Genomic DNA, 19,383 nt, shown 5'->3' on the forward strand with positions numbered 1-19,383 from the left:
TTTGCAAGGCCAGGGCTCGGCTCAGGCCAGTGGCCCCAGACCGGCCCCGGGACACCTGGGAATCCTTGCTTCCCCCACATCCCTGGGTCACGGCCCTGCAAAGTGCTTAGTGATTTTAAATAATCAGAATGGCGGCTCTTGCAGGGGAATGTGGCGGCATGGACCCGGTGCCTTAAGATGGCCGTATCTTTTGATCTTCAGTCTGTTTCTGGAAATCACAAGGAAACCTGAGACTAGCCCCTCCTGCCACGGTGCACACGGACCCCTGCATCTGCCCCCCCTCGTGAGAGGAAAGTTTTTGCTGAAATCACCTGGGGGTGGGGGCGGAGGCTGGAGCTGTGCCGGGCACATTTTAAAAAACCTGGAAAACTATATCAGGGAGTTTCATAGTGATGTACTTAATTTTTTCTGTGTTTTTCCAGATGAAGACGGTCAGTGTTGCGTTAGTTCTGTGTTTGAATGTTGGCGTGGACCCCCCAGACGTGGTGAAGACCACCCCCTGTGCACGTTTGGAATGCTGGATCGGTAAGCAGGGCCCTCCTGGCCGGTCGCGGAAGTCCCTGTGGAGGGCTCCGGGTGTGGGGGTCCAGAGTGCAGGGCCTGGCCCTGCTGTCCCCATCCAGTGCGGCCTGGCACTGGTTTGTGTAAGCCTGGGAGTTTTATTTCCTCACAGGGTGATACAGCCTTTTAGTTATTTCAGGTGCATTCACTTGTGATTAGTAGTAGAAAAAGTACTTCAAGGAAAATAAATGGGGTAATGATTATTGAATTCCGTTATTCCTTAAATTTGCCCTGTATCTGGCACACAACAGTAGCTATATTCACTTAACAAAGAGCGGAAGGACCAACACTGCAAACACCCACATCCACAGCAGGAGCCTTGGGTCTGAGGAGGAGCCGGGCCCTGCTGCCCTCCCCGTGGGTCTCCAGGACATGCTTAGGGGGGTGGGGAGACGTTCAGAACCTGCACTTGTATCTGATCGCGGGAGAAAGCACTGTGCTCCACCATCAAGGTGATACCAGCCAAAGGCTTTTTTTAGACGTCTTTTTATAAGATAAGTTTACATCTATTCTTAGTTTGCTGAGAGTTTTTGTCAAGAATCAATGTTGAATCTTACAGAAACACTTTCTCCATGTCTATTGGCACAAGCACCTGGCTTTTCTTTTTAGTCTCTTGATGTGACTTATATTGATTGAATTTAGGCTGTTGAGCCAACCTTGAATTCCTGGAATCAGCCTCATCTGAATGATCATTTTTATGTATTTCTGAATTTGATGGCTAATAATTTGCTAAAGAAATTTGCATCTTTGCTTTTGAGGGATAGTGGTTACAGTCTTCTCACAATTTGTTTGGTTTTGGCGCCAAGATAACGCTGACTTCATTCAATGAATTGAGAGACAGCCACATTTCTTGAGTCTTGGAGAATGAGGTAAATGGTATGTAGGCATAGAGATGGGCATGGACGCAAGGCCACTTGGGGGTTGGGCAGTGGTCAGCTGGCAGCCGGGATGGGTGGTGGTGTGGGTCAGCCTGTCACCGCAGCAGCTGAAGGTCTCAGCGGATCGTGGCTTCTCGTGTCAGCCAGGGCTCTGCAGAGTGGGAACTGACAGCGCATGGCCTGCGTGTGGCCCAGCTCCTATGTGCGCCTCCTGCAGCAGCGGGGGACCGGCCCACCTTGGCACCCAGCAGCGACAAAATGTAGGCTGAACCCGAGTAGCCTGCTGTCCACAGGCAATAGGGAGAGGTTCCTTGTTTGTGGGTGCTGCTGCCATATCGCTGGTGAGATGCCACCAGTACCCCCAAGATGGTCACCCTCCAATGATCTGGGAGCCAGAAAAATGCTGCAGGATTGGGGAGGGAGGGCAGCAAGGAGACTGGAAAGGATTTGTAGGAACTATGTCCTTTTGGTCCACTAAATGGGTCAGTGCTGAATAGTGTTTACACTGACATGCAGATGGTATTGATTTAATTCAGATGTCAGGTGGCTGTGCTGGAAGAATGGGGGAGGGGAGAGAGGCCGGCCCTTCTCCCCCGACGGGTGTGGGACACAGCTGCAATGAGAACAAGGAGGGGGGTGGGCAGGAGATGGGCCCTGGAGGGGCATGCCGGTCCTCCTCTGCCCTGACATGGACTTGAGGGGGTAAGGGAGCCTGCCAGGAGACATGGTGAAAAGGAGGGAAGACCAGGTGAAGAGGCCAGGCTGAGAGCCCAGGAGCCTTGGCAGATAGGGTGGTTCCCAGGAAGTGAGACATTTGGTGTCCGGCCCCAAGGGGAAGAAGCCGTCTCGCCCGGAGGACTTGATGAGGGACAGCCCCAGCTTGCTCAGCCAATCTGGGGGTCTGGCCTGGGAGGCGTCCGGAGGCCTTCAGGGCCCAGCGGGAGGAGCTAATTGATGACTTTATGAAACTGATCCTGACCCCGGCCCTTGCTGCCCGGGCCCCGCAGGAACAGAGAGAGGGTCCCACTGCCAGCTGCTGGCCGCCCCTGCTGTACAACAGCCCCAGCTCCCGCAGAAAGCCCTTGACAGAGCAATAAAGCCAATGAGTCTGCTCAGCTCCCCCACAGGCTGCATTCCCCAGAGTGCCTGCGAGAACCGGGGAGCGGGCTGTGGCGCAAGGCTGTGAGTGGGCGGTGCCTCCTGCTCACCTGTTCTACCGGGAGGAGACACAGACTGGCACTTGCAGATGCTTTCTGGAAAGTGAGTGAAGTGAGCCAGTTGCTCTAAGGAAAACCACGCAGGATTTGTTGCCAGGGATGGGATTTGTGGGGTGCGGGCGTGAGCCTCGGAGACCTGCAGCCCAGGCTGCAGCCGTCCCCAGAGCCGTCAGTGGAAAAGACCATCCACCGCGCAGGGCGGCAGGGCCCTCGGCCATGCCTTGGTCAGGGCTCACTGACACACTGTAGGGCGACATCCTCCGGAGCGGTGTGCAGACCCATGGGGCGGTGGGGGAGGGGTGAATGCCTTAGGGGGCTGCACTTGCTCCTGGCAGGTGACACAGGACAGGGCTCGTCGGGCAGGAGGAAAGACCTTTGCTCAAGTGCAGAACAGGCTCTTGTCAGGTTGGGGGGGAGGAAAACTCACCTGATGTAGTAAGTGTGTCCGTGTGTTTCCGTGTAAATGCGGTGGAGGTTCTTTTTCTTAAAAAGAAAAGATTTATTTATTTATGCATACAAGAGCTGGGGTACAGGCCAGAGGCCCGGGAGGGTGAGAGAATTCACCAGAGACAGAGTGGGGAGTGAAACAGGCAGAAGGACCGAAGGCACTGCTGAGGGGAGCAGCGGATAAGGCAGGAGAGGTCTGCCGCGCCATGTGGGACTCTCCCCGGCTGGCTGGGAATCGAACCCGTGCTGCAGAGGCTGCGGAGAGCTTCACAGCGAGGCGCTCAACCCGCTGCGCCCCAGGGATGCCCTGTAGTGCAGTGTTCTTGTGCTAAGTGAATGAAGAATTATCTTTTATGTTTCCACCTCGGTCTCTGGCGTAAGCGATAGATACAGTATCTGCCCAGCCAGGACCCTGCAGGGAGCCCGGGGACATGCTCCGGGGCTGCTGGCTGGAGAGCATCTGTTCCAGAAGCCCTTCCAGGGCCTGCGGGCCCCCCGCACAGGGCACACTCGCCAGATGAGCCTCCGAGGACACAGAGGGCCTCCGCCATCGCCTTGCTGTCCTCGTGCCCGTCCGGCCCTCCCCGCCACAGGCCTAGCATTTGGGTGGGAAGGAAGGGCCCCTGGCCCATGGAGCCCTGTCTTGATGGAGGCACAGCCGCTGCCTTGTCAGGGGACGCCAGCGTGACGGAGGAAGAGTCAGGCCGCCGGTGGCTCTGACGGGGCCAGCTTTTTCCAGAACAGTGGGCTTGGGGGCCAGTCGGCCTGTGTGGGCACCCCCGCGGCAGAAACTCAGACAAACCTGGGCCCTACTGAGCGGTCCCGGGCCCAGAGGCCCGAGGGGCTGGGCGGGAGGAGGCTGCAGGGCCCAGCTGGGCGGAAGAGCGCTCGTGAAGAACCATCTCTTCTCTTTGCCCCCCAGATCCCCTGTCGATGGGCCCTCAGAAAGCTCTGGAGACCATCGGTGCCAACCTGCAGAAGCAGTATGAGAACTGGCAGCCCAGGGTAAGCCATCCGTGTTTGCTCTTCTCCTCCCGCGGCGCCCCAGCTCCTTGGTGGGCAAGGCTGCACCCCCTGGGGCCCGCCCGGGCCGTCGCGCGCGCCTCCTCCCTCAGCCCGTCCTCCGGCGACACGCACCCCCGGGGCAGGAGCCGGCTGGCCTCGGTTTTCTTTCCCAAGTTTTCCTCTAAGCTCTTTAAAAAGGAAAGTATTTCTCACCCTCCCCCCGAGCTGTGGTTTTTATTTTACACAGAAAATGTGTTCTCGTAACTTCGCTGCAACCTCAACTAGTTAGAGTTATTTCTCCCCTCTTCAGTTTCAAACAGCGAGAAACAGCACTCGGCGTTCAAAGGATGACGCCTGTGCGCGCCTTGTCTTTGATTCTGAAGGTGAGGTTCTTCTAGGGAGCCGGTCCCCAATTACTGTGTCTTTCATCGCGTCGCTCTTAAAGCTTGTCTCCCCTGAAGGAGGCGGCCTGGGCCGCGTGGGCCGTGTCAGACTGCCTTGAAGACCCTGCGCTGTTTGTGCGCCGCCGAAGACCTAATTCCTTTAGCTTTTCTCATTAGCAGTTTTGTGGCTTTAACCATTTAAATAGGAGAGTAGACACTGGGGGTGTTTACAGAGGTGCCTTTCCATCCAGCTTGGCGCGATGGGCAGCTTCTGGACTCCACTGAGGGTGGGGAGAGGGTGGCCTCTCGGGCGCCCGTGGAGCCTGCTCTTGCTCTTTGGATGGAGGCAGGCGCTGAGGGCTCACCTGCTCAGGCCCAGCCGCAGCCTTCCCGCCTGCCTGGGCCCGGGCCCCTGCACCTCACCCGCATCCTGGGAGAAGCGGGGGCAGAACCGAGCCTGTTCCTCACGTAAGGGGCCTGGTGAGTGCTAGGACCTTTGTGTTTTTAAATGCAGGGAAAGCAAGCGTTTCCCGCTGCAGCTTCAGAGTCTCAGGCTGCAGGGGGTGGGTGGGCTGTGCCGCCCGGAGCCCCTGACCTGCTTCTCTGCTCTCAGCAACCTCCTGGGGCCGTGGGCCCGGGCGGCTGGCACCACAGCAGGGCCTCTCCTGTGGGCACACCTGGAGCCTCCCCCAGCGCTGGCACGGGACACCGGGCGGTCACCTGCTCGGCTGTCTGTCCCGGGTGCCACTTCCTCATGTCGGTCATGCCTCTGAGTCAAGGCGGAGCTGAACACGCGTCCCTGTTGCGCTCCACGGGCTCTCTTTGCTGCTGCAGTAAGAGAGGCTGCTGTGCCGTCTGCAGCGAGGTGACAGGGACCCGATTACACTTCTAGACCTTTGGCGCAGGTGCCGGAGGGAGGCCTGGCTTTGGCCCTCACTGTGTCCTCGCGTGGCGTCCTCGCCAGGGCGGGCACAGGACGTGGCGGCAGGGCTCACGGAGCAGCCCCTCGGCCCGCTCCCCGTCCTCCTGGTTTCCTGCCTTATTCACATTTAAGCATTTTGATAGAGGTGGTTTGGGGTCAAGAAGGAATTTAGAGGAGTCCTGACGATATTTTTTCTGGAGGCTGCCAGACGGTCTGGCCCAGGTTTCCCTGCCAGGCCCATCGAGCCCTTTGCTAGATAATTTACCAGCTTGCCGCTGGCGAAGTATTTCTTCTGATTAAATGTAAGACTTTGCCTTATTACTTCCTGGATGGCATAAATATGTGTTCTGTAGGAGATTGAAGGAAAATGCCAGCTGCTGTTTCAGCTGGAAGTCGTGCAGGCCGGTGACCTCGCGGTTTGCTCAGCAGGCTCCGTGGGCGCCTCCCCCTCCCCACCCCCAGCCCCCGATGGAAAGGCTGGATACTGCGACAAGATTTGCGACATGATGCTTGGGCCTTGCCTGCACACCCTCCCCTGTCACCGTTGCCCGGAGCGTCCCCACAGCCTGGCAGCGTCTCCACCCACCCGCCTCAGCCCTGCCCACCTCCTGTCGCCTGTCCCCGGAGCCCTTGTGTGCAGGCAGCACCTGGTGCAGAGCTGGGGCTCAACCTCTCCTGGCCCTTCCTGCAGGCCCCCTCCCCCGCAGCGTTCCTCTGTGTCTGCCGCGGGGAGCCCCCTTACAGAAGCGGGGAGCCCCCTTACAGAAGCGGCAGACAGTCGGGGGAGGAGTCTCTTTGTGTACCCCCTCTTGGGCAGGGAGGGGCGCGGCCCTCGCCTGGTGGCGGTGGACAGAGTCTGGGCTGGCTGGACTTTGGGAGGGCCCTACTTAGTCTGTTAAGTTGCGTGGATGCGTCCACAGAGCCTGCTCCCAGCCCCTCCCCTGCCGGGTGCTGGAGACCCCTCGGCGACCCCTCCCAGCTGCTCTGCCATCTCAGCTCTAGCCTCGGCCTGGACGCCTTTCCCAGTGCTCCCCGAGGACCGACCTTCTTCAGGGACCGCTGCTGGAGAAGGGAGGGCCTCCCCGTGCTGAGCGAGCCCCTCCAGGCCGTCGTCTCGCGCCTCGGCAGCCCTCCCAACAAGGGGCCGGGCTCCTCTGCGCAGTCAGCTTGAGGACTAACTCTGAGCCCAGCGTCTGGTGGGGCTGGCACCTGAGTGAGCCGGCACCCCTGGCGGGGGCACCACATGTGCATCTGGGCACGCGTGGGTGGAGGAAGCTGCCCCAGCTCACATGTGGGCCAAGGGGAGCTGTCGGGCGCCCTCCCGGCACAAGCCGGCACTGACAGGCGGGGGCCCTGGGGGGAGGCGGCCACCCTCCAAGCTTGGTTCATTGTGGGGGAACCGTGTCTCAGGGCATCTGTGAGCCTGGGGGCCACAGAGACTTCTGGACAGCCCTAGTGTCAGGGACTTGCTGGTTGGTGTGATGGGGGCGGGGGGCACGAAACAACTGAGCTGAAGCTCACACCCCAAACACCCCGAAACATGGACTCAGACAAGGCAAGGCCTTCGGTGTCTGCCGCCACCTCCTCAGTGCCTGGCCCTCCTGGGCCATCTGAGCTACCGCCTGTGCTTTAGCCCTTCCTGCCGGCCTCCCTGCCACCCTGCTCCCTCCCACCGCCCCCTGCCCTCCTGCCTTTGGCTGTCACAGGCTGAGCTGTGTGGGCTTCTGGTGTGCCCCAGGTGTAGCCGCAGGGCACACGCGACCCCCCCCCACTCCAGCTCTCCGGGTCACTGGTGTATGCCGGGGTGCAGCTGTGGGGTGCACACAGCGGCTCCCTGTTCTCCACAGCGGCCCCCATCGCCCCTTCCAGCTGGCAAAGCACAAGCACCCCCTGCCACCCCCGCATCCAGGACTCCACGCGTGGGTCCTGTGCAGGCCCTGGGGCGCAAGTGTGGGTCTCCCCAGAGCGCGGATGCAAGGCCCGTCTGGGGCGGTGCTCTCTGCCCGCAGCTGTTTGGAGGCGGATCGTCTTCACTGTCTGCGAGGATGCCCGTGTGGCCGCGGCCCTCCTGTAACTCACTTGCTGGGACATTGTGGTCTGTCGGGTCTGCCCCACTCAAGACCCCAAGCGGTTCTGGGGTGCCCTGACTCGTGGCAGGCCCGCGGCTCCCGCCGCTCTGCCTCCTGTGACCTGACCGTGGTGGGCAGTGGCAGGCGGGCAGCGGAGCCATCCCAGGCCAGGGAGGGCCATCCCTCCTCTGCCAGTCTCGGCCCGGGTCGGGAGCAAGGAGCCGTGTGGGGCGCCGGTCACTTCATTGTCATGTGGGCCTGGCCGGTGGCCTGCCCCAGGCCGCTGGGAGCCCGTGTGTTTCACGCTGCGTGTCCCGACTCCTATGGGATCCTGAGGGGCTGCAGTCCTTGGCCCCTGGGCTGTGCGCCAGGAAACCCCCCAGTCGGCCCCTGTACGAGGTCGGGGCTGGGTCTGGGACGGGGTGCGGGAGGAAGGGCGCCTTCCCATCCAGTCCTGGCCTGCAGCTTGCCTGAGTCTCCTGCATCGTGGGGGCTCAGCCGCCTTCCTGTCACCCTGTGACACCCGCTGGGGCGCCACCGGGAGGGGGGGGCCCTCGGGTGGGTAGCCGGGGCCCCCACGTGCACTCCTGCCTGGTTCCCTGCGACTGTCCCCCGCAGCCTCCCGGCCTTCCCGCTCTTGGTCCTCCACGCCGGCTCTCTGCTAACTGCATGTTTTTATGAGGTTTTCAAGATTCAATTTCCTCCGAAGAAGAGGGTTTCATCACTCACGGGGCAGCCAGGCTGTGGGCCAAGGTGAAGGCAGCTGCGTGCCACTGAGGGGAAGCAGGTGCAGGAGGCGGGCGGCACAGCGCTCCTCGGGGTGCAGCCTTGCCCTGCCGCTGGGGGAGGGGCACCGGGCCGCGGCTGCATTGCTGGCCCCAGGCGCCTGCCCCTGCCCTGGGTGTAGAAAACTGGCTGTGCCCGGGTGCCCTGGGGGGCAGGTGGGGGGCAGAGGCTGGGAGCGCAGGGTGGCGGGAGCTCTCCCCTGGAGGGAGGCGTCCATCCCGAGGCTCAGGGCCGGTCCCCACCACCTTCCCACAGGGCTTCGGAGCAGCCCAATGCCCTCTTTCAAAATTTATTTTTACTGAGGCTCTGCAGTAGCTGGCCAGCCCGCAGGCCAATCCTGACGTCAGAGGCAGGTGAGGCGATGGTGGCGCCAGGCTACGGGCTGAGCCGGGCTGGGCGGTGCCCGTAGGCAACTCTCTGAGAGGGCCCGCATCTTGTTAGCTTTGCTCCACGGAGAAGTCTGAGCCAAATTTTCATAAGAGCCAAGGAAAGAGCACAAATAATCAAGGAAGAGTTTGAGGAAATCAGGATTCTCCAAAACTGCAAATACCTTGGGAACTTGCGTGAGGCGCAGATTGCCCGGGAAGCTGGCAGGGCCGTGACTGACCTCAGAGCAGGTCAGCCAGACCTGAGCACGCAGGATGGCTGCGAGCGCTGTCGGGAGTCCCTTCGTCTCCTCCGCCCGAAGGGTTCAGACTGGGAGGGACATAGGCTCTCGTGGCTGTCACCCCTGTCGTGGCGGGATGTGAAGAGCATGTGTGTGGAGAGCAAGGTCAGGGAAGAGACCGCTCGGCGGCGGGAACTGCACGGGGCCTGTCGGGCACCCCCCCGAATGCTGGCGTTGGGGTCTCTCCAAAATTCATTTCGTCTGTAAACTAATGCAGTTCTAAAGGGGTTTCTCTTCGTTGATTTAGCGCGGCAGAAAAGCCTGTACCAACAGTTAAAGTTGGATCCCACGTGGGGCAGGCCCCTGTGCGGTGGGGCTGAATCCCGCAGGACGCAGGGTGCGTGTCCGTGCCCCTTGCTCAGTCACGTGGAGAATGAGAGGTTCCTTTATTCTCGCTGCTCTGCGAGTGCCTGTTTCGATTGGAATGTGTTTCACTGGTATGAATTCTTCACCTTTTAAGTGGAGGAAGAAGAAAGGAGAGGTCGACAGGGACTTTGGGGGATTCCACAGGCCTCAGACCCCGTTGGGGAGGGCCCTGGAGACAGGCTTGAGTCCAGGGGAGAGCGGGCCCCAGTTCCGAGAGTGGGCGAGCGCGCTCTGACCGCGGCCAGGCTGCCTGCCTCAGGGCGCAGAGAGCCCAGAGTTGCGAGGCTGCGGGGCCTGGGCGCTCGCTCCTTTGCTGCAGGTGTGGTCTGTTAAGTCTTTCCAGAGAGGGGCCTCCCCGGTGGCGCAGCGGTTGAGCGCTGGGTTGCGAAGCTGCCTGCCGGTTCGATCCCTGGCTGCTCCCCGGCCACCGGAGGAGGGTCCCGCATGGCGCGCAGACCTCTCCTGCCGCCCGCTGCTCCCCTCAGCAATGTCCTTCGGTCCTTCTGCCTGCTCTGCTCCCCGCTCTGGCTCTGGTGAATTCTCTCACCCTCCCACGCCTCTGACTGTACCCAGTGCATGTATAAACCAAACAAACAAATAATAAATAAATAAATAAGACATGCCTCTAGAAAATTTAAAAAAAAAAAAAAAGTCTTTCCAGAGAGTAAGCGGCTGGCTTTGTCCCCCCACAAAGTACACAGTCGGACAGCAAAGGTACGCATACAGCCAGCTGTGGCCTCTTGCTTTCCGGGGCAGGCCCAGGCTGCTCCTGTCACCCTCAACGATGCTTTAGAGCCTGTCTGGAGGTGCAGCCGGGAGTGGAGGGCCAGAGGCCGCTTAGCCTCCCGGGTACTAGGATTTTAATTGGCTTATTTAGCGCATTTACGTTTAATGGAATTATTGACACAGCTGGGTTTGATTCTGCCATTCCATTTATTTTATTTTTATCTTGGCTATTCTTGATTTACTTTTACCCTTTCCTTGATTTCTTGTGATTAATTAGGTTTTGAGACATGACTCGTCTTCCCCTCTGTTGGTGACACCTGCATCGGGTCTCAGTTTCGCATTAGCCTAATGTCACCCCCAGGGCCGCGTCTGTGAGCTCGGGCCGGCTCTTCCCGCCTGCCGCTGTGTCTTGTCGACTGGTGAACACCACAGTCGGCAAAGCGCCGCCCCTCAATGCCGGCCGCGACCCGCCCCTGAGCGCGCTTCCTGCCTATGTCTGTCCTTGCGTCCGGGACTGGTTTCCCTCAGCCTGAAAAGCGTTAATACTTCAGTGTGAACCAGCTGCCCACAAATCTAGGTTTTACTTGTCTGAGAATGTTTTGATTTTGTCTCTATTTCATTTTTGAAGGCTGTCTTTGCTGGTTATAGAGTTCCACAGTCACGCGTTTCCATTTGCCCAGTGGAGGCGTTTCCTATAGGAGTGCCTCGGGGCGGGAGCCACAGGCACGGGCGGGCGGAGAATTAAGCTGGGTCACCAACTCCCTGACAAGAATCGCTCCAATTGGTTTGAAGGTTTAGCTGTGAGGCCTGCAACAGTGAAACACACAGAGGAACAGTCTTGCGCTGCCTTCCCCGACCCCAGTGACGGCAATGTTTCCGCAGCCTCGCCCTCCGCGGCAGGGGAAATAAAAGCAAAATTAAACTATTGGGATTGCCTCAGATGACATGGACGGGACATGCAGGCCCTTTGTGAGGTTCGCACTGGCCTAGACCCGCGGGGAGGAGGCTGCAGGTTCACGCTCTCTTCTTGCCCCAAGATCCTGGTCCCACCACAACCTGACCCAGCTCTGGACTGTGCAGACCCATTCCCAGCCCCCTCTGCTTGCCCCTCAGTTCTGGATCAGCTTCCTCCAGTGCCTGTGCCCCTGCAACTCCCGGCCTCCCCGCCTCTCCTGCGTTCTGGGTTCTCCCTCATGTGTCGGCCCAGATTGGGAGCTCAGGAGCAGGACGGGGGGAGACGGTCAGGCTCCAGCCCCGCTGAGGGTTCGGTCGCCACATGGCACGTGTTGAGAGGTGGGAGACCTAAGCGACCGTCCTTGGAGTCAGTGTTGACCCCGGAGCCTCCAGCTGTCAGGGGCCAACAGAGCCTGGGCGGGTGGGTCAGCGGGAGGCGGACCCTGGGGCTCTCCTTGCTCCCCCGCCACCTTCCTCGTCTCTGCTGCTGTTGCAAGCGAGGCTTTTCCTTGCGCTTTGTCTGGTGGGTTCTAGGACGGTGTGTGGCGCTCCTGTCTGCGGTGTGCCGGGAGCCGCTGGCCCGAGTCTCAGGCTGTGCGTGGGGTCTCCTGTCTGTGTCCTCAAGGCGGTGCCGAGGCCTGGCCTTCACCGCGGGCAGCGCATCTGATCTGGGCGCTCCGCGTCTCCGAGCCTCCGGGTTGCTCTGAAACCTGCACTTCAGAACGTCCGTTTGCAGGAACTTCGGGTCGCCCGCACCCGGCAGGCCTGGGGTGCCACTCCCTGGCCCCTAGCCCTGTGCCCGCTAGGGTACCCCAGGCTTGCTCAGGCGCTGCGGGTGAGGTCAGGGAGGGCTCCGAGCACACCCGCAGGTCCGTGCCGGCCGACAGCTTGACCCCACGAGCGCGGCCGGGCGCCAGGTAGGTCGGGGTGGCCGTGCGCCCCCATTGTACTTCGTGAGCAGCTGTGAGTCGACAGAATGGCAAAGTTCCCGTTTCTCCTTGCCAAGCCCGTGACCTGCAGAGAAGCCACCGCTTTCTGCGGACTCTGAGGCGCGAGAACGAGCCTGGAGCCGGGTGGGGTGGGGTGAGGCGTCCCGTTGCTGAGCGAGGCCTCGGGCGGGCCTTGGGCATCCTCCCCCACCGCTCCTGCCGTGTGGCGAGAGCAGGCCGGTGCCTTAGGGGTGCCTGCGTGCCCCCACAGCGGCCCGCTTCGGTGCTGCCACCCAGCGCGGCGCCCAAGACACAGAGGGGCCTGTGACCTTCCGGCCCCGCGATCCCCACGCGCCCACACCCTTGCCCAGAGACTCCCTGTGGGGCGGCCCGGCCTCCCGCAGTCATCCTCAGAGCTTGAGACAGACCCTGACGGGCCTGCTGTGGCTCTGCGGCCCACACCTGCCCTGGATGCCCGAAGCCAGTGGTGGTTGGGCCTGGCAGAGGTGGCCACCTGGTGCAGAAGGCCGGGCGGGGCATGTCCTGCAAGGCCTGCTGGGTGGTCATGCTGGGGGAGAGGTGGCAGCGAGCTGAGAGAGCACTGGGGACATGGTGGCAACCTTGTGCCCTCTGAAGGAGCAGCCCGGCCAGCTGGTCAATGGCGGCTGGGGTGAGGGCAGGGCGGTCCGAGAGGAGGGCACCCTGGCCACCTGCTTGGTGAGGGCAGAGGCTCCTGGGGACAGGAGCCGCAGGACAGCCCAGGTGCCTGCGAGCGCCCCGTACCCGCCTGCGCCTGCGTTTCCAAAGTGCATTTCTCGAGCTGCTCTGACGAAGATGCACAGATTTAATAGTTGAGGTTGAATAATTTATTTCCCGGTGGAGAGGCCGATGGGAGCCCTGTGCTGAGTCATGACAGCCGTCGCCCGCTCTGCTGCCCCTCAGGGCCCTCCGGCCCCTCGACCTGTGGCGCCAGCCTCCGGGACTGAAACCATTTGCTGTGGGCAAGTCAGAGGCGATGCCAGCCTTCTCCCGGCTCCCACGGGCGGTGGGCGCCGCCACTTGCGGCTCGGGCGGGTCGGAGGGGCTGGGGCCCGCCCGCGTGACTGTCAGCGCGGCTCTAGCCCTCGGCCCCCCAGGCCCGGCCCCTCCGGCAGCGCAGCCTCCTGGTGCGGCTGCAAGAACGGAGCACCCTGGGGGCCGAGGGCTGGTCCCCTGCTTCCCCCGCTCCCCCATCTGCTGCCTTTCATGACGTGCAGCTGAGTTTCACCGTCTCTGGGCTGAGGCCCCGTGCCCAGCCCTCCCCAGCCGTCCACGTTCTGGGCAAGCAGAGACGGCCTCTGGGGTCGCGGGGCCCCGGCGGGGGTGAGCGTGCACGTGTCATGGTGGCGCCCCACTGCGCCCTTCTCGTAGTCCCTCTCCTCGTTGCTCTTCCTTCTGCGCGTCCTGTTTCTTCTCTGTCTGGCTCCCCTGCAACCTTTGCTTCTGCCTCTCTCTGTCCCCAGAGCCCCATTTCGGGGCAGGGCAGCGGCGTGGTGTCCTGAGGGCGGTGGGCAGGCTGGGCGGGTATCGCCTGTCTGGGCCCCGCGCCTCCTCTCCGTGTGGCAGCTGGGCACATGCCTGCCGCCATGTTCTTAAAGGACGAGCAAGGGGAGAGTTGTGGGGTTGCGGGGACACCGCGGCTGCCACCCCCCTCCAACCCCGGGCGCTTCCCAGACTCCCTTGCAGCCAGGCCTCCTCCAGCACACCCAGAGGTGGGGCCTGAGCCCGCTCCCTGCACAGCGACAGCAGGTGCTTCCCTGCCCAGGCGGCTGTCCGGCCCCCCCGGAAGCCCTGCCACCGCCTGTCCCTCCGGGCTTTGCTCTCGGCAAGGAGTAGACCAAGGTGAAGGCCTGGGGGGTTGGTTTAGGAACCAGTTCAAGGCAGACCAGAGGTGTAGAAAGGCCCTGGGTCCCTGCCTTGCACCCACCCCCGCCCGCAGGGCTCTCCTGCGGGTCCCTGGGGCCCTCCCCTGGGCGCCGTGGTGGGAAGAAGGCCCTCCTACCCCTCTGCCGGGAGCACACCTCCCTCTGACCTGTCTCCGTCCCATGAGCTCTTGGGGCCACTTGGTGCTTTATGCTTTTCAGGCTGCCGGCACTTCCTGGGCGCGTTTGCAGTGCAATGAAGAAAGTGTAGCCCTGAAACCACAGTCATTCCTAGACTTGGCACCTCTTCTCCACCGGGGACATCAGCGCTTCCGTCCAGAGGGGCTGGGCCAGCTTGAAGCATTAGAGTGGCTGTTCATCAGCCCCTGTCCCTGAGGCCTGTCCCGAGCCCGCCTGGGCCTGCTCAGCTGCCGGCGCCCTCTGGGCGCGTCTCCCCTGGTACTGTTACCAGGCAGGGAGAGGGCGCCCCAGAACCCCCAAACCTGCCCGCTCTAAAGGGGCTCATCCTCGCCATCGAGACAGAACACACGCTTGCGTGCGAGACCGTCAGCGGAAAGGAGCTTGACCACGATCCGCGTGCCGCGCAGACGGGGAGGAACCAAGTTTCCAGATCCAGCTCCCCGGTCCCCCGTCCCCTCGCGGGTGAACGCCCAGCCGAACGGGGCTGGCCCAGAGCAGGGGGCCTAAGGCACCTCCCGGGCGCTCAGAGAAAGGGGCGTATCCGGGAGGAGAAGAGCAAAATCAGATCAAGACCCACGCTGCCTCCGTCCCCTCCCCACGGTCTCACCGCGTCGGCTCCACCCGTCCAGGACCCAGAAGCCAGCGCGGCCTCCTCCCGCGTCTCTGCGCCCCGCACTCCCCCAGGCCCCTCCTGCTCCCAGCCGCTTCCTTCTGGCCAGCTCCACCCTTTCTTGGGGCCTCCCCTTTTCCTGGGGACCCCCCGCCCCGCCGGCGCTTGGGGCATTCGTGAGCTCTGTGCTACACCCACTGCAGCTCTTAGGCGGGACTCCCTGGCCTAGGAGATGGGTCCATGTGGCCCGTGCTGCTGACCTCCCTCCCTGGGTGGGGGGATCGCTTTATCCCGTTCAAACTTTCAACCTGGAAATGAAGTGGGGGTAGCAGCGCATTCAACACTGGGTGTCTCACCACCCCCCAAGTCCACTGGCTGCCCCGCAAGTGTCTTTCTGTGCCTGTCTCAGAAGGTGAGGCTGAGCCTGCACCCCGACCGCCCGGGTGCCAGCCCCGTGCCTGCGCTCGCCCGGCGGCCCGCCCACCCCTGCGCCCGAGCGCACGGCCTGACCTGGGTGCCACACAGACGGGAGCCGGGCAGGGCTGCCGCGCTTTCGTGCCTCGTGCCTCGTGGTTGTAAACACTGCACACTTGAAAGTTTTAATTTTATGGAAAATTATAGATGTTTTAGGCTTTTATTGATATAGATACAGCCAACAGTGTTGGTTCATTTACATATGTTTCATATTAAGTGTCTGTTGACTCTGTGAGTCAGTGTGCTCGGCGCTGTGACAAACGCAAAGAAATGGGGAGGCCGGGAGGCCCCACAGTCTGGAGGAAGCAGCCGGCGCGTGTCCTGGGTGGCAGCGCCAGGTGCAAGCGGCAGCCGGAGGGGTCAGGGCGTATCCCAGAGACACCCACATCCAAGTAGGGGGGACACTTTAAGAAGGGAAGCCCCGACGGGCTGCGCGCCCGGGACTGGGGGAGACGGTGGTATTCAGAGAGCCAGGCTCTTGCTCCTGGCTGTCAGTGACTGGTGGGGTGCGCTGAGCCCTGGGTGCTGGCCTGAGTAGGTCTCCAGCGTTAGCTCTTTTCCATCTTCACGAGAACCCGCCCGTTTTGCAGAGGAGCGAGCGGAGGGAGGGAGAAGCGAGCGCACCTGCGGGGTCACGCTGCCCCCACTCGGCACGTCCGGTTCCTCCACAGCCGCAGGAAAGACATTTCAAGAGTAGCTTTGTGAGCAGTTTGGTGGGTCAGGTCCGATGAGATTCTCGTTTCTTGACTTTACTCTCACGATGGCAAACCGGCTGCTGCAGCTCCAACATCACATCATCGCAGTTGCGTTCAAAGGAAGAGAGAACAGCCGTGGGTTTTCATCAAGGAGAACGTTGTTCCAGGAGCCTCAGACTCTCTCCTCCGGTCTCCCTGGTCAGGCTTGATGTCCGGGGGACTCCAGCGGGGTGTGGCTCTGCTCGCAGAAGGGGCTGGAGAAGGCACCCATGTCGGCCCCCGCTACCCCACTTCCACTGAGCCAGATGCGTCTGGGGCCTTGGCAGGGGCAGCCTGTGGCCTCTCGAGGTTTGGGCTGCAGCCTGGGAGGACGGCCACGCCGCTTGTCCCCCAGCCCTGGGCCCTGGAGGCCGGGCCACCTCCCGGGGCTGCTGCCCCCCGGTGCCGGCGTTCTGGGCAGCTCCACCCAGCTGTGGGAACTCTGAGGGCCGCTGTGTGTCTCTGTTTTCGTGCCTTATTCATTTGTGAGTTTTATTATGGAAAATTCCCGCATCTCCCGTCCTCTGCCTTCACGGTTACCAGCTTGTTCCTCTTCATCTCTGCCACCTCCACTCCCGCCCCCACGCCCGCCCCTGGCTTATTTTGAAACAAATTTCAGACATCATATAATTTCATCCCAAACGCTTCAGCGAATCCGCAGACAGTCAGGATTTACACACACGCAGGGCGGATTTGTGTGCACCAGGGCTTGAGTGAGGGGGCCGCGCACATCGGCCGAGGCGCCCACTCGCCCTCAGAATCCACCCGCAAGTCGGGCCCAGCCGGCCTCCCGCCCTCCCTTCCCGCGCGCCGGCCCCGCCGTGTGCTCCCAGGGGTGCTTGCCGCTGCATTTGGCCAGTGCTGCTCCTGGGGGCTCCTTGGTGGGCTGCGCGGCTGCCCCAGAACCCCCAGTGGGCCCACCGGCGTGGGAGGCATGTTGGGGCCGTGCCCCCGGCGGGCAGCGCCCCGCCTTTCAGGAGTACGCGGCGGTGGGCTTCTCTCCGGAACGCCCCGCGGGCCCCGGCGAGCCGGCCGCCGCGGCTTCCTCTACGCACCGCTTCCTGCTCGGGATCAGTTTTTCTTCCAGTTTTGTCCTGGTCGCGCACATTCCCTTAAATGCTCTCCGGCCAGGCTTCTCCCGTGGCTCGGGGCGGGAGGACACGGCTGCCGACAGGACACGCCGAGCACGTGGTGTGTTGGTATAAGGTGACCCCTGTGGGCGGGGGTGCCACGCGCAAGCCGCTCTGTCTGGTTTTCAGGGGCCACGACACCCTTCAGAGCCGCCACCGCCCCCCATTCCCACAGACTGGACTCCGCGGCCGGTGGGTCTGACCTCGAGGCCCTCAGGTCCCCGCAGGGGCGCGGTACCGGGCAGCTCGCTTCAGCTCTGAGAGGGTGCGGCAGGCACATGGGAGCTGCCCCTGTGGGTGCAGAGCTCTCAGGGGGCAGGAGCTGGCCTGGGAGGTCCCGGCCTCCCTTGGCGTCCCCCCTCCCTAGCTCGGCTCGCGCAGCCCGTCCTCCGGGGGCGTGACGAGTGATGCTGCCGCGCACGCGGCCGCTGTCTCAGCCAGGCCGGCCCGAGACCCGGCCCTTGGCCACCTGCCTGGGCGGGGGCGCCGGAATGTTCCACAGGCCCCGGGCTGGCAGGTGAAGCCGCAGGGAGTGCAGGAAGACAAGCTGGAGCCTGGGTTCGGGATCACAGGGGGGCCCTTAGAAGACAGAGCATGTTTTTTAAATAATTCACGGCTTAGCAGCAGCGGGGAGCCCTGGGCTGCGAAGCAGACACAAGTCTAAGTCAGCCCGGCCCCTGCACAGCCTACGGTGCCCAGGGTGGGAAGTGAGTCTGTGGGCTCCCTTGGGCGCCTGACTCCGCCGAGGCCTTCCCGGCAGGCAGCCAGCTTGAATTCCTTGGGCCCAGGTGTCCTCAAGGCCGTCTACGGGCAGGACCCAGCACCTCGTTCCGCACTTCAGGGGCTCAGGGGCCCAGGTAGCCGTAAGATGAGTGGCCGTTGGATTTTTTAATTAAGGGATTTAGGGAAAAACTGTCACAGTGAAAGCACCAGGAAAGCCAGACAAGCTGACGTCTTACTATGAAATAAAAAAAACCCCTAAAGAGAAAGCACAGGTGCAGGTGGGGGCATGTTGCGGTGCCCCCTGGTGGCCACGGCCCCAGGCACCCTGGGACGGGTGGGCCCTGCGGCTGGGCAAGGGTGGTGGTCGTGGCAGGGAGCAGGATACTGGTGGTGATGGCCACAGCTTACTGGGCACAGAAGGGACCAGCACGGCAACAAGGGGCACCCCTGCACTGCCAGGGCTCTCGCTTTCTCGTGTGGGTCACCACGTCTGACGCAGGGGTTCTCTGAGCAGGCCCCCTCCCGCCCTGCCCAGGGTTTTCCCGGGAGGCCCTGCTTCCTACCGGGGCAGACCAGGGCAGGACTGTCCCGTCCCATCCCCCCACCCCCCGGTGGCCTGTTCTTCCCGGGCCATCGCGCTCACAGCCTTGGATCTGAACTCGAGATGTGTCCATGGCCAGAGAAGGACCGAGGGCAGCAGGACAGGGTCCAGCCCCGCTCCTCGTCGTGCGATGGCCGTGGCCTCGCCCAGGAGCCCGAGAAACTGGCAGGTCCGGCCCCATGGGCTCCGTCCAGAGAGGAGACCCCGCAGAGCCCCGGTCTACCCTTCCCCGCCAGCTGCCTGCGCGGCCTCAGAGGCGGGCTGGCCGCAGGCGCTCCCTCTGCATGGCAGGGCCAGGGGAGACCGCCAGCCAGGACTGCAGCGCCCCAGCCCCCACCTGGGCCTCACTAGCCACAGGGCCCCCGAGTCACCGGGCCAGGCCACACCAGGAGGGAATGAGCGGGCAGCGCCGTCTACGCCCGGGGGCTCTGTCCCGCCTCTCACTCTCGGCTCCCCCAGTCCTCCTGGGGCGCCCGTGTCCCTCACCTCTGCAGGCTGGGCCCAGGGCCGCCTCGCCCACCCAGCAGCCGGCAGCATCCCACTCACTTGTCACATCAGGCCTCGGGCTGCCGCCGTCCCTGTGGGTGCCCCCCCACCTCCCTCCCCACGCTCCCCTCGCGTGCTGACACCTACTGTAGCGCTGCTGTCCCGGAGTCCATGGGGTGTCCCCCGTGAGGCCCCAGAGGTGGCGTGGGCATCAGCACAGGCCTGGGCACTCTCGGCATGGGGGCAGGGAGGGCGAGGGACCAAGGGCAGATGCGGGGCGGGAGGTGGGAGACCTACGTCCTGTTTGGGACGGACCTGGGGGGGCGCCCCTGCCCACGTGCCTGGGGTGGGCGCGGGATGGAGTCCTGCCTGCCTGCTGCCCCGCACGGTTGCGGCCCCTGCCGGCTTGCTGGTGTCTGGGCCTCACCCCCAGCGGCTTCTTCTTGTGTCCCGCGGGCTCTGGACTGGGGCCAAGTGCGCCGTAGGGGTGCGCCCGATGCCTGGGGTTGGCCTGCCCCTCCCCGTTCTCTGCCCCCTCCCTGCACGTGTCCTCGGTGCCCGCTGCCAGGAGCTGGCACCCCGTGCACGTGTCTCCCCACGGCCCCTCCTGGCT

The 19,383-nt window shown here is 62.8% G+C and overlaps 1 protein-coding gene across 1 annotated transcript in view; it reads left to right on the forward strand.

Annotated features, from left to right (window-relative positions):
- Positions 1-19,383, forward strand: part of RPTOR (regulatory associated protein of MTOR complex 1) — a 116,807-nt gene that overhangs the window by 14,388 nt on the left and 83,036 nt on the right. The window contains exons 2-3 of the mRNA XM_037494972.1: positions 423-525; positions 4,026-4,108. Coding sequence (XP_037350869.1) covers positions 423-525; positions 4,026-4,108 — 186 coding nt within the window. The remainder of the gene's footprint in view (positions 1-422; positions 526-4,025; positions 4,109-19,383) is intronic.

Source organism: Talpa occidentalis, unplaced genomic scaffold, assembly GCF_014898055.3.
Source record: "Talpa occidentalis isolate TD23 unplaced genomic scaffold, MPIMG_talOcc4v2.1 talOcc4.7, whole genome shotgun sequence".
Lineage (NCBI taxonomy): Eukaryota > Metazoa > Chordata > Mammalia > Eulipotyphla > Talpidae > Talpa > Talpa occidentalis.